General features: G+C 41.1%; 2 protein-coding genes across 2 annotated transcripts; both read right to left on the reverse strand.

The window, feature by feature from the left end:
* Nucleotides 1–2,289: 2,289 nt before the first annotated feature.
* SODALDRAFT_332255 (hypothetical protein) lies at nt 2,290–5,736 on the reverse strand. The gene is made up of 5 exons (XM_028611655.1): nt 5,634–5,736; nt 3,478–5,569; nt 3,141–3,423; nt 2,980–3,083; nt 2,290–2,915 (listed from the first exon to the last, which is right to left on the reverse strand). Exons 2-5 carry the CDS (start codon nt 5,480–5,482, stop codon nt 2,587–2,589), a joined length of 2,721 nt encoding a protein of 906 aa, XP_028467899.1. The 5' UTR covers nt 5,483–5,569; nt 5,634–5,736; the 3' UTR covers nt 2,290–2,586.
* A 20,666-nt stretch (nt 5,737–26,402) lies between these two features.
* Nucleotides 26,403–27,771, reverse strand: SODALDRAFT_332256 (GTP-binding nuclear protein GSP1/Ran). The gene is made up of 5 exons (XM_028611656.1): nt 27,639–27,771; nt 27,406–27,498; nt 27,173–27,326; nt 26,904–27,109; nt 26,403–26,810 (listed from the first exon to the last, which is right to left on the reverse strand). Exons 1-5 carry the CDS (start codon nt 27,705–27,707, stop codon nt 26,676–26,678), a joined length of 657 nt encoding a protein of 218 aa, XP_028467900.1. The 5' UTR covers nt 27,708–27,771; the 3' UTR covers nt 26,403–26,675.
* Between the last annotated feature and the right edge of the window lie 205 nt (nt 27,772–27,976).

Genomic DNA, 27,976 nt, shown 5'->3' on the forward strand with positions numbered 1-27,976 from the left:
GGAATCAAACCACTACCATTAAGCCAGTATTTACGGCTCCTACTACAGTAAAGCCACCCGCTACAGCTAAGTCTCTTTAAACCTCTTTTTCCACTACTATAGCTAACTAACCTACTTCTAATAGCAGAAGAAGCCGTCCTCCTATTACTCCGATAACCGCTACCGACCGGCCTACCCGTAGTAAGCGTCTAACCAACCGTTATAACCCCCCTTCCTTTAATACCCTCTATAATCAGATTAAGATACCGAAAAAGACTTTACTACGCCGCGATATACCGAAGGAACCTCTAAACCAGTCATAAATACTAAAAAGTCCCTATATATTAGAATTGACTAACATACTCTTATAGGAAGTCGGCACGCTTAGGTCAATAGACACCCTTACATGCTAGGAATAGTCCTATTAATAGAGACCCAGCTCGGGATTATCTAAATTAGTGCTAAGGCCACTAAACCTTGAATAGGTTCTTAAGTATAAGGTCGATCCTACTGGTTGCGTTAATAAGTTTAAGGCACGCCTATATATTCGAGGGGATTAATAACTAAATAACCACCTTAACGCCTACGCCTCCACCCTTACTAGAACGACCTTTAGGTCCCTAATAGGTATTATAGCCCACTTCGATCTCGAGACTCGGTAACTTAACGTAGTTCACGTATTCACTAATACCCTGCTTAACGCTAATAAAGAGATTTATATTAAGGACCCCCCTAGTTAGCAGTTACTCTAGTAAGCTCTAGGCCTTAAAGCGGATAATTAACTCGAGGACGTTTTAAAGTATTCCTTACGCCCTACTATATAGCGCTAAGGGATTTAACGGCTCTGTCGGGCGTTATATAGTCTATAGCGATCTCCTAAGCCATAGCACTAATAGCTCTCTTTCGTACTAGGTAAATACTGTTGAAATATTTAACCAAAGGCGACTACGCTTTTAATAACGAAGTCCTGATTACCTTTATTTACGTTAACGATATTAGCCTAATCTACTATAAGCAATGTAAATGTATAGCTAATACCCTAATGAAAAAGATATAGAAAAGCCTTTAAATCAGGGACCTAGGACTAATTAAGTGGTTCCTTAGAATCCGTGCAGAACGCGATTATTAATAATGCAAACTATAGTTATCGCTTATTAACTATATCACCGATAAGATAAAGGCGTTACAGGTTACTTATAGAGGTCATAGGGTAAAAGCCCTCTTTCTGATCCTAATATACTAGAGCCTAGTAACTAATAAGCCTCCGAAAAGTTAATCTGTCTATATCTTTAGCAGGTTGGTTCTATTAATTACGCTACCTATTAGACCCGGCCTAATATCTCTTAAGCCGCTTCGAGGCTTACCGAATTTAGCACTAACTCTTTAAAACAACATCACGAAGCTACGGGTAGGTACTTAAAGCACCTCGGCTTAATAAAAGCCCTATACCTCTACTTCGGACTACGTAAAGACTACTAAAAACCTATACTCTTCTATACCTCTAACGCCGCTTTACGGATAACGGTAAGACTAGGTATAGTTTATAAGCGTATACGACCCTGTTAGTCGGGGGTTCTGTAAACTAAAAGGTAAATAAGTAAATAAGCGTTATAACCTCTTATACTAAGGCCTAGGTTATAGCACTATCTACTACTACCAGGCAGTATATCGCGATAAGTCGTTTAATAAAGGACCTTACCCTTACCTTTAAGAAGGAACTACTAATAGTATACTACGATAATTAATAAACTAAGCAGCTACTAGAATCCCCTAGGCCGTAGGTCACCTCGAAATTAAAGTATTTTAATATTCACCCTGTTTAGATTAGATAAACCGTTTAAAAAAGGCCCTTGTTAATTAATTAGATCGCTACTAATAATATAGTTAGCGATAGCCTTATAAGGGTACTCCTACCGTAAAAACAGAGGGAGTTTATATATCTGCTTAGTATAGAGGTCCCGGCTAAATAGGATTAAAGTAATTAACAGGGACGACGTCCTTCTATTACGTTTTGATTAAATAAAAACGATTAATTGGACCGTTATTTTAAGTGTTTTTATGCCCTTATAGACTATTATTTAGGCTACTATTTTTAATACTTTTTGACTGCTTTTTGGCTTTAACGCCCTTAACGCCGTTAATTAATATCTAGGCCTATTTTACCCTAGATTGTAAGTTTTGATTTAATAAACAGAATAGTTAGGATTAATCCTATAGTTCTAGAGGGGCTGTGTTAGATACCTATAGCCACCTTATTAAGGTATAATAAACTATATTATATCAGACGTGTAGAGTACCTTATTCCTAGATATCCACACTTATTTCCTCTTGTTTTTCCCTATAGTTAGACATCCCCATAAAGTATCACAAACTTCACTTAGACGAATACATACACAATTCCGCGTCCCTTATTTATGTTCTGACAGTAAGCGAGAATAGAGCTCAGGGTGGTTTCTGGTACATGGAGTAGGACGCAGAAGTAAACCGATGTAATCCCGGATCTCACTCTGATTTCGATCTACCTCTATGTAGGCACACAAACTGACTAGAAGGAAACAGGTGATTAAGTCGATAATCCGTGGAGGCCTAGCCGATATGTAGTTGTTCTCACGAATTCACCCGCCATAAATCTCGAGACCATCCCAGCTCGCGCATTCTCTTGTTCGTAGATCCTGTGACCTTTTTTTCACCTGCTGAGACAGCAAGAGCCTTACTGCAGGAAGAAAAGACCTCGACAAGATCATGTATCCGTCTCGACTTGACAAAACAAGCGGCTATGTCAGAGTGTTTCCCGGCGATAGCGGCAGCGACATCCATACATTCAAGTAGGTTGTCCTTGAATAAGCACGTGCCCGCGAAGTGCAAGGTACTGATATAAGCTAGAACGGTTTCTGGAAGGTAAGTTTCCCTGATGGCCTGAAGATCGGGGTCCTCTCCTACTTTACGAATTAGCCCAGGAAGAAAGCTGTCTGGGAGACCTGCGAGAATGCATCCACTCACCTTTTGCTAGAAGCCAGCCGTTCAAGAGTGGTTGGACGAATTCCTTGGCATTCTTCACTTCATTGCCAACCTGTGTCCAAAAGTCTCGTCTCGCCGATGGATCTCTGCACGCATTTAGCAATAAGATTCGAAGGACAATAGACACTCCTGGCCCTACGTACTCTCTGGAAAGCACCGTCAACGCGGCAATAGTCTCCATGGTGTCAAGAGTTCTAACGAGATATTCCAAGTCACGCAATATCCTGGCTTCGATTACAAGTCGTACCGGAGACAAGTCCTGGTTGTCTGTCGATGTGAGCTGCGTGGCCCAGAAATGTTCATCTTCCTCGAGAACCCACGAGAGTTCCAAATCGTTTCGTAGACGGGGATCGAGTCTTTGCTGTAGAATTTGATGAAAAGAGACACGATTTGCTAGTTGCCTTGCCGCGTTTAAATGCATCGTTCCTAAGAGCATGTTAGTTAGACGAATATAGTAGTGTCTAGAAAGACCAAACACACTGAGAAAACATTTATACGCTCTGACGCCAATCCCGAACATGTGGGGCCAGGCGTTGTCGACAAGAAGCAGCCATTCCAAGGAGCAGATCAGATTCTCGTGATCGGAATCCACTGCGTCAGGGTCTTCCCCAAAAAAATCGGTCTTGATAAGTCGTCCGTACTTCGGCGACGTAGGTCCGTCTTCCATGATGCGAAAGACACCAGGACGGCCGCGCAGCGACTCCAGACTCTTCTCCAGACGGCCAAACGCGAGCTGAGTCTGAACCTTGACGAACTGGAGAACATCTAGGCCCGACTTTTCAATGAGTTTTAGTTGATTGAGCCGGGCATCGCGGTCCGTGATGTGGCGGAAGTTGTTGCTCAGGACTTCATACGCATGAGGCACCTCTAAGTTCGAGCAATATAGGGGAAGAAGTTCCTCCAGCCCGGCAAGTCGAAGTGTGCAGACATATTCGCTAATAATCATTTCCTGCACTCGCCTTCGGTGAATTTCGGAACTCAGGGTGGGCGGCTGAGATGAAGAGAGGCATAACTTGTCAAAAGTTGAGAGTAAGATAAGGAGGTGGGCAACAATACGGAGGTCGCCTGGACCAAGGCGATCTATGCGCCTGCCGGATTCGAGAGCGTCCTTTTCGCCAGAGACTCTCTGAGTCTGGCTCAAAACGAGCCCCTGATCGTAGAAGTATTGGCTAAGTTCATTGCAGATGACGGCCGACTGTAGCATCTTTAAGGGCTCGGAGGCTTCTCCACGTGTTTGGGGATTGTTCGATAGCGACTTCACAAGTCGCTTATCGGCGGTTGCTGCATCCCCATGATACTGTACTGCGTCGAAAATGGCAAACGACTGGCGCATACTGGCCGATACCTCGGGCGGGCATTGACTTAGGACATAGTCGTCGAACTCGCTGCGTAAGAGTGAATTGTAATGCATGAACATGAGGTCATCCCATGTCTTGCACACCTTCTCCACGCTCTGGATGTCGCCAGACAGAATCCCGTAGACCGCTTTTTCAACCTCATCAGTGCCACCGGAACGCGCCAACGCAAAACACATTCGTCTCCATAAAGCTAGAGCACTGGCATCTTGTTTGCTGTCTGACTGTGGACCATTCTTAGGCACCGGGAAAGCCGACATGGAGACTGCCCGCCAAGTCTCTGTCCTCTCCGCGCACCAATCCCGAAGGGTGTCAAGGCTACAGCCTCTTCGAAGTAGCTGAAAGCACCCTGTCCAAATGGCCCGTTCGAAATATTCGTCTTGCGGCTGTAGTTGACGACCCTGGCGCAAAACAGCGTCAGGGTCTAGCTGTGACACCAGAGGAGCGCCAGCTGAGGTGGATAGGGACGCCGAAACGTGGTTCGCTCGAGGATTGAGAGGGCATGATGTTCCCAGAATTTCCTTGTGGAGCTTCAAAGCAGTGCGTGTATGGATCCAGCCATGAGCAATGATTTCACCGCGCTCCGCGTTCTGCTGCAACTCTCGAACCACATCGTCGACGTCTGGGCCCCGTGTTGCACTATGTTGAAGCCATTCTAATACCGCTCTTCGCTCGACAGCAGGGCGGGAGTCTAGAATAAAGCTGTTCCACAAGTCGTCTGTCTTGTGTGGTCCTGCGACTGGTCTGATTTCCCGAGTGGTACTTTTCGTTTTCTCGGGATATCTCAATGGCAGGATTCGACGCATGAGATCCCATGTTTGAGCTTCTAATTCCCACCGGCGTGTTTCTTGATCCACGTTCAGAGACTTAACCTCTCCCTCGATTTCGTCGACCTCCATTGCACTGTGTGACCGAGCACCCAAGGGGCGGGTACCGAGTTGCTCCAACTTGCATATCGCGTGATTGTAGAACGTGTCGACAAGGTCGAGGAGTCGTTCGCGTCTCTTCCCCGTTGTGCCTTGAGCAGCCACGCAGTCGTCCAGAGCGTTGGCGAAGAATTCAGCTTCCAGCCGAGCCTGGGGACCAGGTTCTTCAGGAACCATGCGGGAGTCCGGTGCCTGCTGATCCATTTTACCGCAAAATTGCATCGTCTCCGATCGACCGGAGTGGTTGGAAGTGTATTAGGGATCAACAGGTAAGCTTCAATAATAGAGTGCCTAGGTATAACTGTGTCAGGGCGACGAACAGGCTGTGGCTGAAGAAGAAACAAGAGAAAAGTACCGTATGTGGTCAAGACGAGACGGATTGCTTTCAACAGATCAGATCGGGAAATCTAGCTCAGCAAATACTCCCACTTGTCACTTAATAAACATCTCCAAGGAACAACTGAGGCTGGCGGATGTGTGTACAGGAGAGCTGAGGGAGAAAATACACATTGAAATACACATTGAAGACGCTTTGTGTGGTCCCGCTGCCACGATACGGGTTCCCAAGGTAATTACAACGGATCTGGAAACCACTGGATTCTAACAGGCAGCCATAGCAAGTGACGCACAGACCTTCAGACTACCTACCTTATACGAGGAGGGAAAAAAGCAGAGAGGGTAAAGAGCCCTATATTCGTAGTAAGGCATGTTTATATTATAGTTTATGGCTTTATATAAAGATTCTATAAATTAAAGATTTATTATAATATATTTATATTATATACTAGCCTTATAGTATACTACTTGGTTAATTATACAAAGAGTATTATAATTTTATCTCAAGTTTTATATAAATAATAGAGGCTATATTAAGAAATAAGCTGTACTTTATAAAATAGTATATTAAATAGATTAATAGATTAAAGAGATACTGATACTAGCTATAGTATACGAATAAGGGGACTAAGGATAGGACTATAATAGGACTATACCGGGCTCCCGTATTAACGTCGTCACGGCTACCCTAGGCCGATACTACTATATAGAGCTGTAGGCTAGGCTTAGGCGTAGATATCCGTTTAAGATATTCGTTTAACTATACTAGGATTAATATAGGAGTATATAGGGCTCGGGTAATACCCTCTATTTAGCATAAAGAGGGTAGCGTTTATTCTAATTCTTTAGAACTACCTATATTCAGACTAGCGGGAACCACCACTTAATCCATGCCTGCTCTCTTCCGACTCTCTCGCTACCACCTTTCCACTGCTTATAACTACTCACTTAATACGCCACGTAGACGCGTGATATAAGCGATCCACCACTTAGTGATTAGCGGATACCCTAGTAAGGATAGTATAATAGCTTTTATAGCACGTAGATATTTTAGCCTAACATGATTAAGGGTATATAATAGTTTATACGGAATTACGACATATAGAGTAAAGGTAATATGTAAAGAATCTTGAAATAAGGTCTACTTAAGCTATTACCGATTCCTTAACGTATTCGTGGTTATCCTTTTATAGACTTTATAACTAATTTACTACCTATGAATAACTCCGGCGCTAGGTATATACCTCTAGGTTATTATCGATAGGCTTACTAAGACCGTGACTCTTAAGGTCATAGAGATAAGAAATACTAAGGCCTATATACGCCGGTTCGTATATTATTATTTCCAGTTCTAAGGTATACCTCTACTAATTATAAGCGATTAATAGTTAAACTGGACTACGAAGTTCTAGTTCTATGTCTATAAGCTTGCGGGAATTAAAGAATAACTTACCATAGTATACTACTATTAAATAAACGGCGGCCTTAAATAAATAAAGTAAGAGGTATAGGCCTATCTTAGAAACTTTATATATTAGTCGTAAATGTATTAAGGGAGGCTATTACTAGCCGCGTAGTAAGCGCTAAATAACCGCTAAAGCTTGACTATATACTTAAGTCCTTTCTTCCTTAAGTATAGCTTCTATACTAAGCCCTTTTAAGTCCTTATACTAGAGCTAATACACGCTAAAGACTGCTCCGGCTATAGACTGCTAAGTACACTCTAATAAGGCATAGAGTTTATATAGGCAGTCATAGTCTTAAAGTAACTATAAGACGAAGAATCCACTAATACACGGGGAGCCCTTATAAAGGGGTTTAAGAGGAGTTACCTCGTATAGCTATCGATATTGAATTATAGTATACTCTAACCCTTTAATAAGGTAGACTAACTATATTAGAAATATCGCGTTATTAAGGTTATTAAGCTATATATTATCGAACTTAATATCCCCTTATAGATATATCCACGGTTCTATAGTAATTTACTCCAATAGGCTAATAATATCCCCTTACCAGGGTAAAGCTAGGATAATCCCTAGCCTGTATTAACTTTAGGATAGCCTAAATAGCGAAAAGAAATAGGAAATATAGAATACCCTTTACGTGAGGACTAAGCGGCGAGGTCGCGGGTCTTTCTATAAAATACTAGTATAATAGTCCGGTTATACGGGGCTTACCTGAAAGTCCTTTAATATATTAGAAGAGACTAAGGCATTACATAACTTTAAGACTAAGTACGGATTAGTATACTTAAATACTGGACTATTAAAAGAGTAAACTATGAGGAGAAAAGTTTAAAGTAAGGAGAATATAAGCTTATACAAATAATAACGTCGTTTTAGGGAGTATTGGCCCCGCCCTTTCAGGGATTTTATAAAAGCAAAGCTATACTAAGGTAAAAAGGAATAGCGACTAAACTTCTATAATAAATAAAGTAGAATTATTATACTAGATTAAGGGCTAGTAATACGGTAGCGAAGGCGTAGCGATAATACGCTACTACTTAGCATTACCTTTGGCCTTACTATTAAACCCTTTTCCTATACCTATATTGTAAATAATCAGCTATTCTAAAGCCGCGATTATATAGCTTTATTATACTAGTTCTTAAGTAACCTATTAGCCGAGTCCAGTAACCTTATTACTCGTCTCGCGTATAAGCACTTCTAGAGCGGCGGGAGTAAATGCAGCGGAAGGACTAGTTATAAAGAGACGCACGACGGTGCTTTAACGCGATACTGGGGTATAAGGGGTAATTGTCGCATAGGCACAGGACCATAACAGGGTCCCTAGGGAATCCATGCCTGACCTCGGGTATTAGGATATAACAAGGGTGGATATCGAGAAAGACTGGATAGAATCTAAATAATATAGTATCTAAAACAGAGTCTCCACCATCTAAATTAAGGGCATAAGAGACTTATATAGATATAAGTTAATATAATATATGTATATATGATTTCTGTTTAATTACAATTACTATATAAGTGCTATATAAGAGATAATAATTATAAGCCCGGTTTATAACACCTAAACAATAGATATTAATAGGCTCCCCTATACTACTACTTCAAAAAGCAATCACGATTTTAAGCACTCTTAAATAACTACTATTAACCTAATTAGAGTAATTAAGCTATTAGTTAACCTACTAATCTATTAATTAATTAATCTATAGATAAGTAAAGATATCTTTTAACGTATCTAACGCCGACTAAAAGGCTGCTACTACCCTTATTAATTAGAGGGATTAGGTACCGTAGGAGTGCGCGATACGCAGTAAATCTACTATCTACTAGGATAACTATCTTAGTCTAAATATTAGCGACGAGGAGGTAAACGTCTATCTATTACTTAAGCCTACGCCGCCTAATATTCGTAAATATAAAGCCCTTATCGTCGACCTCGAGGCTGAGGAGGCTACTTCGTTCTGTATTATCACAGTAAAGGACGATAACACTACTAATCCCTTACGCTAAAACCCTATCACGGCCGATGCTACTACTACTACCGCTACTACCGCTACTACCACTGCCGCCGGTATAAAGAAGAAGACGCTCGCGCATAAGAAGACTACGACTATAACGAAGGAACTACTGATTAAGATTATCCCTATGTCTAGTAGCGACCTCTCCGAGAAGGAACGCACGCGTTACCTATAAGATCGCTGTGTATATCGTGAGGAAAAGGGCGACTATAATGCGTAATAAAAGGAGCTTAATAAGGTATCTAAGTATGCACTAATGCTGGCCCGCTTTAAAGTCCGGCACTTCTTGGCAGCCTGCTTTTTGTACCGATACTACCGCCCAGGCACCTTTTTCGGCTTTTTACAGTATTTTACAGGCGACTTCCTCCTATAGTATATAGGCTATCCTACCAGTATTCCTGTCTACTTTGTTATATATGTGTTTTAGTCCGTTTTTAGGTATATATAGTAATAAAGACAGTGTAAATCGCGAGCAAATCTAACGACTACACTGTGTAACAATGTACCGCGCCGTCTTTACTACTTCCTTATAGGATAAACAGAATAGAATAAAAGAAATCTACATAGAATAAGAATAATATAGAAAAGGATGTAGAAAATATGAAGATAAAGTTTAGATATAAGATAGGATAAAGATATAAAATAAGATAAATATAAAAGATAAGATATAAGATATAATATAAGATATGGATATGAGATAAGATAAAGATAAAGAATAAGATACAGAATAATCTATAATATAAAATAAATAGAATAAGATATAGGCAGAGAATCGTATACTAAAGACTTCCGATAGGATATCTAGTTATTCTAGTATAGATAAACGGATTAAGCGGCTATAATACGAGCTATAATAGTAGTAGACTAGTTAATTAATCAATATAAAAACGCCGTTTTTACTATTTACGATCTTTACGATAAAAGGGATTAATTAAAGATTACGATTACAGGATTACTTAGGCGTTATAGGCGTTATATATATAGGATTAATTTAGCGCCGCCGGCTTAGTTAGTAGTTATAGCAGGTGTTTATCGCACGCCAAAATAGCACTTGTATAATTAACTTAATACAGTAGAAATCTCGTGTGTGTGTATTATATTAAATTATATCTATATAAGTCTCTTATTCCCTTAATTTAAATAGTAAAGACTCTATTATAGGTACTGTATTATTTGGATCCTATCCGGTCTTTTCCGGTATCCTCCCTTATTATATCCTGATACCCGAGGTCCCCGAGATCCGAAGCCCTTAGTCAGGCATAGATCCCATAGGGACCACGTCGTGGTCCGTATGCCTATACGATATACCCCCTTAGTTAAGGTGGGTCTTCCCTAGATTAACTAACTAATTAGAGGCTTCGGTTTAAATCAAAAGTTCTTAACTTTTCTATCTTAAAATTAATAGTTAAGGGAAAACGCCCTCGTTAAAGGGATATAAATCCGCCCTCTTTAACCGTTGAATTTAACTCTATCTTAATTAGTTCCTCGATTCTAATTAACCGGATCTGCTTAATCGGATCTATATCTCTCGGATCTGCTACGCCCTCGGGGGCCTTTATTATCGTTACGGCTTTAGCGCGTTCGATCTCTTTATATAGTTATTTTAACTACTCGATACGATTCTTTTAGTCCGTTAAATTAAGCTATTACTATAGTCTTTTAATCCCTGCCTCCGGTAGTGTCTTTATTAAACCGTCCGCGATTATATCCTTGATACTAACGTATATAACCTTAAAGAGGCCTTACTATACTAACTAGCACGCCTACTAATTTTAAATATCGACGTGCCGTAGACTTCTCCGTAGGCGTTATGCCTTCTTATTAATAAGGTTACTAGTCTACTAATTATCGTAGTGTAGCTATAGTTATTATTAATCTAGCCGAAGCTTTAAATCCCTTAATATCCGACTAATAAATAACGTCTCCTTAGCCGCCTCGGTAAGATCGAGTAGTTCCGACTCTATTAACGGTATCGTAGCTATCGGTTACTTACCCGCCTTCTAGTTAATAGTGCTGCCGAAAAGCTTTATTATATATCTCTATAAACTCTTACGGTCTAGATTATCCCCGAAGGACGCGTCGCTTACGGTAAGGAAGAGTCCATCCCTACTAAATTCCGGGTAGTAATACCTTCTATAATATAAGAATGATAGAACTTATTAAGCCCTCTTAAGGTAGTTAAAGAAGGGGTTAACGTTATATTAGGAAAGCTTCGAATAGGTAAACGCGATATCGGGTCTTATCACGATAGCGGTATACAGGATTAAATCTATTATGCCCTAATACTAATAGACCTCGGGACTTAACGTGCGTATACTATCATGTAGTATTAACGGCTCTATAGATAATAGAACCTTTAATAGTCTTCGGTAAAGGATATCTACGTAGTATTTAACCGCGATCTTGTCTATATAGGAGTATTATAATAACTATAACCTACGTGAGGCTCTATCGCTTAGAACCTTTATTTCTAGGAACTAACGGATTTCGTCGCCTCCTGATAACCTATAGCTTTATTTAAGGGCAGCCTTAAGGTTATCGGCGTTAGTCTTACGATATCTATAGTAGATAAGTCCAATATTGTTAACGTAGAAGAATAAGATTAAACTATCGCAGATTATAATATAGGGGTTATCAGGCACGGCCATAAATCCTATCTTCTATAGCGTTTCACTAAATTTCTCTTACTATAAGAGTAGCGATACCCTTAAGCCGAAAAGGACTTTCCGTAATAGCAAGACCTTACCTAGCACTTCGTAGCCTTATAGTATCTTTATAAACACTTCCTCTTTAAGGCTAGTATTAATAAACGCGTTAATGGCGTCGAATTACCGTATCTTTAAGTTAAATTAGGCGGCGATCGCTATTAGTATATAGAAGGACTACGAGGCTAATATAGCGGCGTAGTTATCTTTAGTTTCTAACCGTTTTTATTAATCTCCTTATACTATAAGGCGTGCCTTACACTTAAGGAGGGTGCTATCCTTATTAGGTTTATAAGTATATACCTATCTATAGGCGAGGACTTATAACTTAGTAGCCTAATCACCGCCTACCTCTTTAATACGCCCTAGGACACCTCCGAGTATACCTCGGTATGCTATAGGCGTACCTCAGAGGTACTATAGTATACACTATAGCACCCACGTGGTATATCGTGGATACCTTCGGTATACACTATAGAGTCCACGGGATACCTTAGGGCACCCGGAGTATTATATACGTAGATACCGAGGATCCTACGGGGTTTACCCGTGGGTATATTAGGTCCCGGGGGCGCGCCCCCGTCTAGCTTAGAGAAGATATCTTATTTTACTACTATTTACGGTACTCTAAGGGTACCCCTTAGAAATCCTGGCTCCTAGGTCCTATAGTACTGGCTGGCCAGATATATACCTAGTTAGGGTATATTAAATAGTAGTAACTAAGTTTTATGCGAGGTTTACGTACTGATATTTTACGAAAGCTGCGCGACGCCACCGTGTCCGTTATAGTTACTAAGTAAAATAGCTTAACCGCTTATCGCTAGACGAAAACGCCTTCCTTATAATAGGTTTAGACGTGGAGTATATAAAGGAACCACTATCCATAGGTCGTATCCCGTTAAATACTATCTATACCGCCTTTATAACGACTATTAGCCGTAGAACCCTAAAGCTCCGAATTATAACCGACGCTAACCCCGCCGATAATATTCACCGCCTCCGGGACTTTAAAGGAACGAGGAATATCGTTAAGATAGTTAACGATTATCCCGATTTAGCCGAGGAATCCCTTTCGCTTAAGGTTCTCGCCCTACTTCGCATTACTAAGTAAGCCTATAATCTCCTTAGCCTACCTAATACTAGCGGCGCCTTAACCTTAAGAGAAAGAACCACGGCTTTAAGATCTACTAAGGAACCTATATACCCTTAGATATAGATCACGATACTAGCGAAATTTATTAACGCTATATCTAAATAGCTAAATAAGGAATCTTATTACTGGGAACTCCTTATAAGGCCCGGCCGAACTCGGGATTTTAAGGGAAAATAACCTATCTATCCTTTTACCGCCGGTCCTAAACTTCTGACTATTAAGCTAGAACCCGACTATAATAACGTAGGTATAGGGCTAAGCTTATTACCCCTATACTCTATTATAAGTGTAATAGTCGGCGGATTCCCGGAAAATAAAGGGGATATACTACGCCCTTTTATCGAGTAACGTATTCACTAATACTCTAACTCGTCTTTCTTACCGATATTAGCCGCTAATACTATTTCTAATACTACTAACCGCTAATCTTTTACTATAAACCGCTATACTACTAAGTCTACCTACTATTCGCTAACCGTAGACGATAAGGATAAAGACTATAGCCTAACCCTATTAGATATTATCTATATTCCCGTAACCACGAATACCGGAGGAAACTCCGGAAGCCGCGGGGACTATACCGGTCCTAATAGTATATAAGGCCACGCCGCTAATAGTTAAGGGAGGCCTTTAGATAGCGGCAGTAAAGACTAAGGATAAGGTAATTAGGGGAATACCCTTAGTATCCCCGGTTAAAGTGGCTAGGATAGCGCGCTAAACGCGTTTAATAATTAAGGCGTAAGCCCGTAATAGCCGTTCATATACGTCCGACCGGCTAACCTCGCCGTGTTTATCGCGTAGAGTACCGCTAATTTCCGAAGCGACTAAACGCCCTTAAGTAACTACCGCTTTAAGGCCGATAACCTCGGCTATTTTAACCCTCCTTAGTATTTCTTTACCGAAGAGGATATACGTATTAAGGAAACTAAGCTTATCTTTATAGATATTTACTATTTTACTAACGCTATCGAGTAATACGCCGGTTTAAGCGATAACTATAAGCGAAGCGTACCCCGTAGCCTATTATAATACCTCCTTAGTAAAGCGTCCGTATAGTTTATAAGTCTTAATATAGGCCGCCGAGAATTCTTTAATAAAGATACTATTATAGCTAATTAGATAAAGGCTCTTTACGAAAGATTTAGGCTCCCGCGCGAAGAAGCTAAGTATAAAGTTCGCCGATAAAAGTATACCTTAGAAGATATAGTACTCCGCCACGATATCCGTGTATTCGCCGATAAGGTTATTCGCCTAGCTAAGGCCGCCGATAAGCCTAAGGAAAAGCTCCTATCTATTATCTAGGATAAGCTTAACGCGAACCTAGCGGCTATTATAGTATAACCTAGGCCCTTTATCCGCTAGATAGACTTTATAACTGCTTTTACTAATTAAATACTTAGATAATACTAAAACTATCCTTAGGGAGGTTAGAAGTACCTTATTAGTCACTATAGTCTCCCGAGGACTAACCAGGATACCCGTAGACTATACGGCGCCTCGCCTAGAGTTTATATGTAGCTACCCGCTCCACGGTATTATAACTAATAATCTAGCCCTATACCGTAACGCCGCTATACGCTATAACCTAACCGTCGCTCTCTTAATCTAAGCTAGTTCCACCATAACGACTTACTATACGCCTTACCTACGCTAAACGCTAATCGCTTCGTAAATAATAAAGGTTAACGCCTACTAACTAATAACGCGAATAACTAGTCTAACCGCCGATTTTAAGACTATCGCTAAGAGAGACTATATAAACTTATCTATATAGCTACCGAGGACTCTATAGGACCTATATTAAAAGACGACGCTAACGCGGAGCTAGAAGATAAGTACAACTATTAGGACGAAGACTCTAAGGGCTTTATAGTATTATATAAGGATAGCGCAGATAACGAGAAAAGTTAATAACTATACTAAATTACTAATAGACCCGGTTTTATACCTAAATATTCCGATCTCTACTAGGTACGCTAAGAGTATAGTAAATACTATACGAATATAAGATCTAACGCCGAAACTATCTATTATAAGAAACACTATCGCTAGCTATACTTACCGGCGGACTAAGGTAAATAAGACTCTCCCTTAATTAACGGCGCTTTCTAGGAAATACAGGATCCTACTAAGGGCCCCTATAAGTATATATATACCTGGATCTAAGCCCGTAGCACGCTAACAGGTAAGCCGTTCGAAATTTATATCGACTTAGGAGCCTCCCGCTATATAATAAGCTAGTAGCTCTTTAGTCGATTTACCGATAAATAAGTCGATTCTACTAAACGCGCTGTTTTTTAGGGCATAAGATCGATAAAGACCCGAGGATAGGCTACCTTTACCGTGCTAGTCCGTGGTATAGTAAGTAAAGATACACGGATTAGCCGCTTATACGTAGGAGCCTAGATCGTTCTTAGGCTTAACGCCGGTCTACTCCTAGGATAAGAGTTTAATTATCCTAATAGCCTGGATATTCTTAATACGCGGGACGCTATTCGTGTTAGCGCTTACTAGGATCTTCTAGTATTAGCTTAAATATTCGCTAAACGCTCGCCGGTTTAGCAGAAGCTTAAATCCGCCAAGAAGACTATAATTCTACCCCGGTAATATAGATTAGTTCCGATTAAAAAGCCGGACGTTAATATTAACTCTATAGAGTTTACGCCCGATATCACAGGATCCCCTAATCTACTTCTACGGGATTAGTCAGGCATACTAATCTTTAACGCCGGCGACTAGCCCTTGGTTATTCTATAAAGCGTTAGACTAGGCTATATTAAGCCCTTTTACGTAGACGGTTACTTCTACGCCGAACGCGATAATACTCGCGATATCCTAATAAAGCGTATGAAAGTCGTGGAACCCTAAGGAGCTATAACGAAAGGCGATCTTTCCGAGGGTATATTACGCCTAAGGGGAAACTAGGTATCGCTAAAAGCCCCGACGCTCCTATAGAGACTACTAAGGAAAGCGTAATAATCTACCACTAAAAGGGCCGGATTATCCGTCGCTTTGCTAAGATCGTGGAGAAATACCCTAAGGTATAGACCGATTAAGGCGTTATTAATATACCTCCTAAGAAATATATACGGATTCCCCTAATTAATAGGTAGTATAACTAAAAGATTAGTTAAAAAGCGTACCCGCTTAGCCGCGACGATAAGTAGTTCCTAGATAAAACCCTTAATAAGCTTTATAATTAAGGATATATAGAATAGCTAATATAGCCTACGCCCTTTAGCGTACCCGTGTTTATCGTATAGTATACTATAAATAGTAAACGTAAAGGCCGGATAATAGTCAATCTTCGTGCCCTAAATAAGGTTATTATCCCCGATACGTATCCTATACTATTATTAGATAAGGTTATCCGCCGTCTTCGCGGAAAGAGGTTTATTTCCGTGGGCAACGCCTAAGCCTTCTTCTACTAATTCCCGGTATATAAGCTATATCGCGAATAGTTTATTATGATCTTATACCGAGGATAGGAATATTCTAAGGTTACTCTTATAGGTTTCCGTAATTCCCCGGCGTATATTTAGCAGTATATAGATAAGCTCCTTTAGCTATATAAGGAGTTCGCCGTGGCCTTTATCGATAATATCGTAATCGCCTCGGATGCTAAAGGCGAGCACGCCGCCTACCTAAAGTCTATTGTATCCCTTTTTAATTGGAAAAGGATATCTATCTCCCCTAATAAGTCCTTTATCGCGTATTTATTGGTTTAGCTACTAGGATTTAAGGTTAACGCCCTTAGTCTATCGAATACTAAGGAACGTATAATGGCCCTTTATAAGGTGCTACCTCCGAAATCTCTTTAAGCGCTAGAATAATAGATCGCTATAACCGGCTAGCTCCGGCACTTTATTCTACGGTTTTCCTACCGTATTAGTCCGTTATAGTACCGGAAAACCACTATCCTCGCCGAGGTATAGAAGCTAGGGAAAGACACGGGATAAGCTCGTAAAGCGTATACTAGGCACGCCGTATTTAAACCGACCGCCGAAAAGTTAGCCGTATTTAAGGATACCACGGATACTCTTACCTTAAATATTTATCTTTTCCACCACGATCCTATAAAGATCCTCTTTATTTAGCTTAATACCTTTAAGGAATACGGCTTTTTCGCTATGCTCTTCTAGCTAACCGATAAATCCGAATAGCTCGCTAAGGGAACTATCTATAAGACCTTAGTCCGCCCGGTGCTTTATATTAGTAAAGGGCTTAACGCCGCTAAGTAAAAGTATTAGCCGACCGAGCTAGAGGTTACCTATCTTATCTAGGTAGTCCATAAGACCCGGACTATTATCTAGTCCGCCCGCCAGAATCCGACTATTATTCTAATAGACTATATAGCTATTATAGGTATTATAAAGTTAATAGCGCTAGCTAGCACTAATAAGGCCCGGCTAAATATAAAGCTTATTCTCTCCTCCGAATTCCTTAGCTAGTTCTAACTAAACTACCGCTATATCCCTAGTAAGATAAATATAGTGGCCGACGCCTTATTACGGCTTTTTACCGCGGATACGGTAGAAAAGGGAGATAATAAGGGAGAGCTTAAAAGGATTTAGTGCGATTAAGTAATCTATTACTTTAGCGAGCTAAAAATAGATCCGGATATAAGATAAAGGATTAACGATAATTACGTTAATTAATAATCCACGGTAGGCTCCTTTACTTACTTAGGTAAAAGACTATTCGTCCGCGGTTAAGATTCTTTTCGAGGAGGATAATAGCCTAGTATACTATATAGAATAAAACGGTAAACGCCGTCTTTATATACTATTCGCCCTATATTAGGAATTTATCTACGCCGCCTATAATAAACGCTACTATTTCGGCGCTAAGCGTACCTAGTATAACCTTATTAGTTAATTCGCTATCCCTACGTTATATAAGGAGGTAAAGTCTTATATCGCTAATTATTCGGTCTACGCTACTAACTAAATAAACCGCTAGTATCCCCTTAGCGAAATATAGCCTATCCTAATACCGCTAATCCCCTTTTATACTATCGTTATAGACTTTATTATCGGTTTAACCGAGGTCCCCTTAGCCGGCTCTCCCTAGTAAAGGGAGGGCTTCCCTTTATTCGACTCGCTTCTAACCGTAACCGAAAAGTTTACTAAGGCGACCTTACTTATTCTAGACTATAGTATATATACCACTAAGGACTAAGCCTTATTATTACTCTAAGCGCTTTAGTTAGGTAATTAGGGTATCCCCCGGTCTATTATCTCTAACCGTAACCCTAAGTTCCTCTCGGACTTCTAGTAAGCGCTCTAAAAGGCCACCGGTATAACGCTAAGGTTTTTAACGGCGTAGTATCCCTAGACAGATAGCCTATCTAAGCGTAAAAACTAGATAGTTAAGATCTCTATCCGTATATTTCTCGCCGATAACCTAAGCATTCTATAAACTAAGGTAATCGTGTCGTTATAGTTTAACTTTAATAACGCCTTTAGCGAGGTACTCGGCTATATACCGAATAAGATACTATACGGCACGAAGACTAATGGTCCCCTTAATCTTATCGGTAAAGCTAGTCCCTAAATCTCCCGGGAGATACTCTAGGAAGACGCTAAGCTCGTTATCGCTATAGCCTAGATATATATAAAGTGGCTATATAATAAAAAGCACTATAATATTGGGTTTGCCCCGGGCGACCTTATATATATCCGGCTTAGTAATAGTTATCATCTGCCCGGTAAGCCGTCTACGAAGATCGGTTAATAACGAATAGGCCCGTTTAAGGTGATTAAGCAGGTAACGCTATTAGTATACTACCTCGACTTACCGGGAACGCTTAATATATACCTAATAATTAGTATCGCCTAGGTACTACTAGTAAAGAACCCCGGTAAGGTCTTATTCCCCGGCCGGAACGTTAATAGAGGGCCGGTAAACACCGAAGACTAGGACGGCGACCGGCAGCGTAACCCGTATAAGCACTATAAGGTAAGAGCTATCCTAGATAAGAGAGTTACCCGTAAAGGGCGAGGTTAGTCTTATATAGAATATTTAGTGCGATAGAAGGGATAGCTAGCTTACTAGACTATATAAATACCGTAAAAAGCTATAGAGGCGTAGGAGTTGATCGATGCCTTCAAGGGGAAATAAAAGACCTTAGTTAACCTAAGGATAGCCTTAAAGAAAACGGAACCTCTAAAGGTCTTATAACCGGGCGACGTTAAAGAACTAAAGAAACTATAGCGTATACTAAGGGTCACCGAGGTATCTTAAGATACGCCGGGAACGCGATATAAAAACGTTATCGCCGCCCCGGGTAACCCCGAGCGTACGGCAGAAATAGGCTTATAACCTATGTATACCTTCTATTAACCACCGTAATGACTATAGTTACCACGGCGTTCGGCTAAGTAGTAAAAAAAAAATACTATACTTATAATACTTAAGTTTCTTTTCTTCGCTTCCCTCCCCTTTTCCTTACCACCACGACCTCGATTACTAGGCTTATTAAGATAGTTTACTAGTCTTTACCGTTGCCCTATTATATATTTTATCGTTATATAACGTATACCTCCTTATCTTTTACTTTTATATAACGCGAACTATCCTCTTTTATCCTCCTTATACCGCCCCGATAATCCGGAACCGCGCTACCACCTATATACTTCGCGGTATAGGCTCTAAGCTCTTACTAGCCGTCTAAAGACTAAGATTACCGTGACCTTTTCGAATATACCTTTTAGAACCCTAAGAAGCCGGGTACTAGTTTTACTAAAGCCGGATACTACCGCGCCGTCACGCTCTACGGTAGGGAAAAAAGACTAGAACACGAGCTTAGCGCCCTCGGTAAACGCTTCGCGGAGTGGAAGTAGTCCTACGAGAGTACACTACGCGAGTTCCGACTATATACTAAGGCCTAAGGCTATCTAAACCTAGAGACACGGGAGTTAGATCGTATAGTGTTCGTGCCTACGGAGTATCCTAAGGTAAATAGTAAGATTACGTAGTAAGAAGCTAAGGACCTTATACGACGATTTCCTGAGCCGGACTACCTACTAAACGCTAACGCTAAGTTAGTATCTTAGGAACGACTATAAGTCACGTATAAGGACTACTTAGAAATAGTCCGTAACCCGGATACACCCTATAACTACGCGGGAAAGTTTACTAAGACGCCTTAGTCTAACCGTATAGTTAGTTTCGATTCCCTTAGTCTTAGCTCCGGTCCCCGGTTAGCCGTATACGTCGCCTTAGACGCTAAGGCTAGCCTCGTGGAATCTATAGCGGGACTATTATCTACTATCGCTATATAGCCTAAAACGCCGGTAAAGTTAGTAAGCACTATAGTTCTAGGGTTTATACTCTAGTATATCCAGGACTATATATACCTCTCTAAAGCGGTATATAACATTGATCTATTAGAGAAGGATATAGATAAACTATACCCCGAGCTAAGGGCGTACTTTAAGGAATATACCCGGTAAGCTAACGTTACTAATAAGCTTATCCGTAAGTATATACACGGTCTGCCTACTATTAAGGGGAAGGTAGTAGCACCTACTATACTATCGGTTAAAGACTTCCTGGCTATAGTACGCGTCGGCGAAAAGCCTAAGCTAACGCCGACTACTAAATATACCGCGCCGTATAACAAGAAGATAGAGCCTCCTGCTAGAAGGGTTATAGGAGATACTAGCACTAACTAAGCCCTATAGGATATTATTAAGAATTTCGTTAACCGTCTACGGATCCCGCGTCTTTAGCTTACCTAGGAGATAGCTATTTCCGGTAAGTAACGCGTAACTATCCTTAAGTAGCGGGACTACGCTATCGCGCTACTAATCCCCGCCGCTAAATTTATCGCCGTAATTATCTCGGAGGGACTCGTTAAAAACGATACGTAAAACGCCGTAGTACTACTATAGCTCCTAATAATATAGCGTATAGGCCGTATAGTTACCGTGGCTCCTTTTACGGCCGATAGCGACCTTGCTAATACCCGCTAAGACACGTTAATAGATAGGATTATATCGGATCGAGAAAAGGCTATCACTACTATCTAATACTATATAGCCCTAAAATATATATAGACTAACCGCGAGCTAAGGAAGTTAGATAACGCTTATATCCACGACCACGCCGCGGTAGACGCCTATACCGCTAATATTACTATAGAAAAAGCGGCCGCGATACTTTTTACGCCCCTAGCGGAATAGGGAATTCCGATAAAGTAAGTCGCCCCGGTTATCGTAGAGGAGGAGGAAATCACTATAATTAACTAACTATACGGCTAGGTTAATTAGGCACGGGGGAGGTTTAGATTTTACCACGGTACACGGTGATATAGTATAATACGAGGTTTAGTATATTAGGTTTTATTTTTTGTATTTTTTTTCTTCGCTTTTATTTTCTAGCCGGGATATACCCGGTAAATTCTATTCTTTTACACCGTGTTCCCTATTATACCTAGGGATCGGAATATTATATTGGGTAGCCACGACAGCGGCTATTATTAGGGCGCCGCCGAAGATTACCCTTTCCTTCTATTATCTCCTAACTACACTATAGTTTACTAGTATAACCGTAACATGCCTTTAGCGAGGCTATCGTAGTTACTAAGGGAAGCCCGCTGGATATAGGGCTTCCTCGCCCAGGGTAATTAAAACGCCCGAGGACACCTCCGAGTATACCTCGATGTACTATAGGCGTACCTTAGAGGTACTATAGTATACACTATAGCACCTACGGGGTATACCGTGGATACCTTCGGTATACACTATAGAGTCCACGGGATACCTTAGGGCACCCGGAGGATTATATACGTAGATACCGAGGATCCTACGGGGTTTACCAGTGGGTATATTAGGTCCCGGGGGCGCGCCCCTATCTAGCTTAGAGAAGATATCTTATTTTACCACTATTTACGGTACCCTAAGGTCACCCCTTAGAAATCCTGGCTCCTAGGTCCTATAGTACTGGCTGGCTAGATATATACCTGGTTAGGGCATATCACTCTTACTAGTAGTCTATCTATTAGTACCCTTAAGGTATTCCCCCTTAGCCTATAACCACCGCCCCTATAACGGGTAAAGGCGTATATTATAATAGTGGTTTAGTAGAGGCGGGAGATCCTCAAGGGTTAGGCGCGATAGCGGCTAAAAAGTATTAGAGGGAGAGGGGTCTATAACGCCGGCGCCGACGTTACCGTTATTAATCGCTTACTGCCTTATACGTATAGGGTTATAATTCCTTCTAGAGTTAAAGAACGCCTTTTAGGTATTATCGTTCTATAACTTCTTAGTCGTGTAAAGGCTTATAATAGTTCTCGCGATAGATAGGCGCGCGGGTAATAGACGCGCGGCTAATAAGCGTGCGGCCGACAGATATGTAGCCGATAAGGACCCTTTAGGGGTATCCACGGCTACCCGTTAATAGTTATCGTCTTCTTCTACCTTTACGCCCCGGAACACCGCTAATACTATAAGAAACACGCGCGCAGGATCTTCCGGGGATATTAGGGGAGTAGGAAACAGTTTAAACCTCGTAGTAGTAAACCGTGGAGTATTCGTAGTAGTAGCGGTATCCGTAGTCATAACGGTAGCCTCTCTCGTAGTAATAGCGATAGCCTCGCCTTCTTCCGTAGTAATAGCGGTCGCGTCGCCTTTACCTATAGTATTAACGGTAGCGTGGTCTTCTCCTATAATAATAGCGGTAGCGTTAAAGTCTTCCGACTTAAGATCTAATACGTCTACGGCTATACCCCTTAATAGCAGGCTATTCACGATTGCTATATTATTAAATTAGGTAATATAGATAGATTATAGGCGTTCTCTAATTTCCTCGGCGGAAGCTATAGCTTATAGCGTTTTAATACTACCGTTAAAGGTCTTATCTTCGTTAAAGATTACGTCTCTTATAGTAATAATATCCATTAGGTATAGCAGCTATACACGGAAGCTATTCGAGAAATAGTATCTAACGTAATAACTGATCTATGCCTTTGGTTCTAGCCTTTATACGCGGTTCCTTTTAGCCTAGGCATCGCACGTCTTTATAAAGACTTTATAGTCTTATACTCGTACGTGGGTAAGGTTAGGTTAACGGCCGCGCAGGCCTTTATATAGCGTCTTCTAATCGTGAATATATTGTGGGGTTCTATTATATAGATATATAGTAGTCTTAAAGATCTTAGGCTAGATAGATACACGCAGATTAGCTCTAATCCTTAAAGCCGTCGCCCTTCTCTTAACGATGCCTCTATTCCGTTCTATAACGCTATTTTAATCCTATAAATATAGTGCCAACGGCTAACCTTTTACTCCCTTAGCAGCGAGGAAAGTAACGACTTCTAGTTACTAAAATATCTCGGAATCGGCTCGTAGGCTATATAGCCTAATATCGAATTAGGTCTTGTATAGGGTAAAAACGTCTTTTAACGTATAAAAGATAGAGCCTTAGTCTCTCTTTTATAGGTAGTAATCCTACGTATATCCTATAAACACGTCTATAATAAATATAATAGACTTATATAGGCCGCCTAGCGATTCCGACTCTTCTAGATTATAAAAATCGATAGCCAGGGCTTCGCCGGGCCTTAACGGGTAGAGGGATAGTATACGTCTAATCTACGCAGGCATTTACGATTATCTATACGCGTTATACTTTACGGTTCGCGGCCCCTTAATCCTTACCCCCTAAATAGCGTTAAAGATTCTTACAAGGGTATTAGTGCTATAATAGGCGAGGCGTTTATAATACCTTTACGCCATGGTCCTCTATACCTACCGCGGTTATCGTGATCTTCTATACGGGTTATCGCGGGGATACCGAGCCGAAACCGTAAACGCGGTAGCCGCTATAGCTTCCGCGCGCTCGATGATATACTAGCCGTGGATATCCAGTAGCTTATAGATAGGCCGGTTATTAGCAGAGCTAATAATAATATCGTTAATAGTATCCTAGAGATAGCCTTATAGGCGTAGCTAGCGTTCCGAGACAATATTAGTAACGAACTCCTTATAGTATACGGTATTATATAGGCGTAGTAGCCTATTTATACCGGATAGGAATTATACACGTAGTTTAATCGTCTCTGTATCTAAGAATAGGTTCCTTATAGGTGCCCACTTAGAGGGATAAAGATAAAGTATTAGTGGGTAGTCTAACGGCTATAAAACGGCCTTAATTATTAAAGATATAGATTAACGATCCTAAGTCTAGAATCGTGTAGTGTAGTAATACTTTAGCTTAGTTAATAAAGAGGGACGCTCCCTATTATAATCTTAATAGTACTATCGTATAAGGGCGCGCTACCCCCCTTTTCTAGGAGGACTAGACGCCTAGCCGTATACTCGCGGTAATAGAAAGGTCTTTTTAAACTATACTTATAGACGGCGTAGAAAGCCCCTGATTTTATAGTATAGTAGTTATATTAGGCGTAGTATTATAGAGTTAATCTTCCTAGACTTCCTCTATCTTATTAGCGGTAGTAGCCCCTAAGGCTTCCCGCCTTTTCTATATCGTGGTGTCTACGCGGCTTTTAAAACTATAGTTACGTATCTTCTTTTCTATAACCTTCGTAATATCTTTACGGCCACGCTAGCTATAAGGGCGTATATCCGGCCTTATATACTAATAAGCGGTAGTAGTAGAGGTATTCTTATATATCTTATAGGGCCTCCTTATTACGGGAGGGATAGCCTTTATAGACGTATTACTATAAGGACGCTTCTTATTATCTTTATTATTAGTAGTATCCTTAGTATCGGGGAGGTTCCTAAGGGTGTTTAAGGTGCCTCTCCCGACTCTAGGCTTTATAGCGGAGGATTATAGGCTCTTTATACTACTAAGAACCGCCCTTAGAACCTTTACGAAGTTATTAATCGTTAGCTTATTTTCCGTAATTTTATCATAGTTATTTACTAGGTAGTTATTACTCTATTCCTGGGCGATAGGTCTAATAGCTTTTAACGCGTCTTCTGCCTAATAGTCCGCGCTTAATAGCTCTAAAACGCCTATATATTTATAGTATATTATCGCTATTTTCTAGCTTATAACCTAGCCGTTTATATCCTTAGGTATAGCCTTTATAGGCATGGTGTATTATCGGTATAGGACTAAGGCTTCCTTATAGAGGTCTATAGGGGTCGGTCCTTTATACGCGTGGAGAAGAGTAATCTAGGCTTATAGGTTATTAACGGTATTATTCTATATCTAGGCGAGGAGGTTATATAATATAGTATAAATAGTCCCTTTAATATACGAGTATACTTTATTAAACCCCTTTTACTACGCTTCGTAGTTAGCCCTTTCCTCGCGGTATACGCGATAATCTTATAGGTAGCGCGTATACCCCTTTTTATAGAGGTTATTAATAGATATAGGCGTCCTTATCAGTGGTTTCTTTATTACGGCCATAGCCTTCCGGCGAGCGGCCGTCTTCTTCTTACCGGCGGCCGTGGTAGCGGCCGTGGTAACGGCCGTAGTAGCCGTGGTAATAGTGGCGTTTATAGTATTGGTAGCCTTATCGCCCTCTAGTATAATAGTAGAAGGCGGATTAGCCGTGGCCTCCTTTATCGTGTTAGGGTTAATAAGGGCTTCGTATTTACGGATATTAGGTAATATAGGCTTAAGGAGTAGGTAGACGTTAGCTTCCTTATCGCTTAGCTTTAGATTAAGGTACTTATCCTAGTAGGAGGCAGATTTACCACATATAGTATACTCCTATATCGCCTAATCCCTTTAGTTAATAAGGGTAGTAGCGGCTACCTTCTATTCGGCGTTAGATATGTTAAAAGATATCTTTACTTACTTATCGATTAATTAATTAATTAATATATAGGTTAGTAGGTTAATTAATCGCTTAATTACTCTAATTAGATCGCTAGTAGTTATTAAGAGTGCTAATATAAACGTAATTACTTTTATAGTAGAATAGGGGTATCCTTATTAATATCTATCGTTTAGGCGTTATAAACCGGGCTTATAATTATCGTATATTTAAATAGCACTTATATAATTAACTTAATAGAGCAGATATCTTTTATATATATATTATATTAAGTTATATCCGTGTGAGTCTTTTATACCCTTAATTTAGGTGGTAAAGACTCTGTTATGAGTACTATATTATTTGGATTCTATCCGGTCTTTTCCGGTATCCTCCCTTATTATATCCTAATACCCGAGGTCCCCAAGATCCGAAGCCCTTAGTCAGGCATAGATCCCCTAGGGACCACGTCGTGGTCCGTGTGCCTATACGATAGTGTTAACACCTGCACTATAGTCGGATTATCCGGTTAGCATAGTCGGAATATCCTGACCCTTTATAATTAGCCCCCCTTATTATATTAATGCCCCGAGGCCCGAGGAGGCCAAGGGCCCCTTAGTCAGGAACCACGGCTATGCGGCATAAATAGGTCACGGAAATCAGTATTAGGTCGTCCGCGGTGACAACGGATCGTCGAATAGCATGTAACTGAATGTCTTGCTTTGGGGGTCGTTGATGCTATCTAGCCAGGCCATTCCGCTGACGCATATGCCTGCTGGTATCCTCATTCCGGCACTCAATGCAACATCTAGCTTAGGGCCCATTGACAGATAGCCGCCAGTGGCACCCACCGGTGATGTTGTGGCATACTATCGCGAATTTCCACCTGACCTGACCAAAACCCTCCAGTATGTGCTTGTGCCCCGTCAACCCCATTTTAAGACGACTGATGGACAGCAGCGTTATTTCGCTCACAAGTCGTCGTCAGAAAGCTCCCCTGGGAGAACAACCTGAGCAGCTACCTCCATTTCTTTCTCACATTCGGCCAAAAACTTATGGTCAACTTGTGCTTCAGGAGGGGCGAGGGCGGGAGCAGCGACAAACTCCTGTGTGTTGTAACAGACAGATTAACATTACATGATCCAAGCATTTTCGAGCATCATAATACTGATGAGGAGTATGGATGAAGGATATCTTACAAGGGCGGGATTGCCGACAAGCTTGCGAGCAAGCCAGAGGAAGGGCTTCTCGAAGTTGTAGTTGGACTTCGCTGAGATGTCGTAATACTGAAGGTTTTTCTTGCGATGGAAAGTGATCGTCTTGGCCTTGACCTTGCGCTCTTTCACATCGACTTTGTTCCCACACAGAACAATGGGAATATTCTCGCAGACACGCACAAGATCACCTTAATTCCACACATAGTTAGTATAGCTAGTCTGAAAACTGTTGAAAGAGTGGGAAGACGTACGGTGCCAGTTGGGGACGTTCTTATAAGTGATGCGAGAAGTCACATCGAACATGATAATACCACATTGGCCATTGATATAATAGCCATCCCTGAGACCGCCAAACTTCTCTTGGCCGGCGGTGTCCCAGACATCAAACTGGATGTTGCCGAAATTCTGTATAATACTCTTTGTTACTCTTTTGCTCTTGGAGATGGGATGGAGACGTCTTTGTGGCTGAGTATATATAACTCACCGTCGAAAAGCCAAGAGGGTGGACTTCAACACCGAGTGTTGCCATGTATTTCTTCTCAAATTCGCCTGTCAGGTGGCGCTTAACAAATGTAGTCTATGAAAGCCGAGGTTAGTATCAAAACAATGACAATCAGGCGCTGATTTCATGATGGGATGGCCGTGTGCGAGAGCCGCCATTGATATGTACGAGAACCTAGAGATAGTAGAAGGGATAGTCATAGTGTATGTTGTTACCTTGCCAGTGCCACCGTCTCCAACAAGAACAAGCTTGAAGGTCGGAACCTGCTGCTGCTCCGCGGCCATGATCGTGAGTGTGTACTGGATGGTTGGATGGGGTGAGAATGATAGTAAACCGTGGGTGGTTAACCTAATGAAAGAGAGTTAGTGGAAGATACGGCTAGGAAGGGATAAATTCGAAGCTATTTAGGTGGAAAAGACACTAAGACGCACGAAAAAGCAGCCGTGGAAGAGTTGCAGGGGTGAAGATAGGCTGCCGGAATGAACAGTCGCCGTGAAACTTCAGTTAGAGGTGATAACAGGCTGCGAGGGGTGGCGGGGATAGGATAGCAGAG

Source organism: Sodiomyces alkalinus (assembly GCF_003711515.1).
Source record: "Sodiomyces alkalinus F11 unplaced genomic scaffold SODALscaffold_3, whole genome shotgun sequence".
Classification (NCBI taxonomy): Eukaryota; Fungi; Ascomycota; class Sordariomycetes; order Glomerellales; family Plectosphaerellaceae; genus Sodiomyces; species Sodiomyces alkalinus.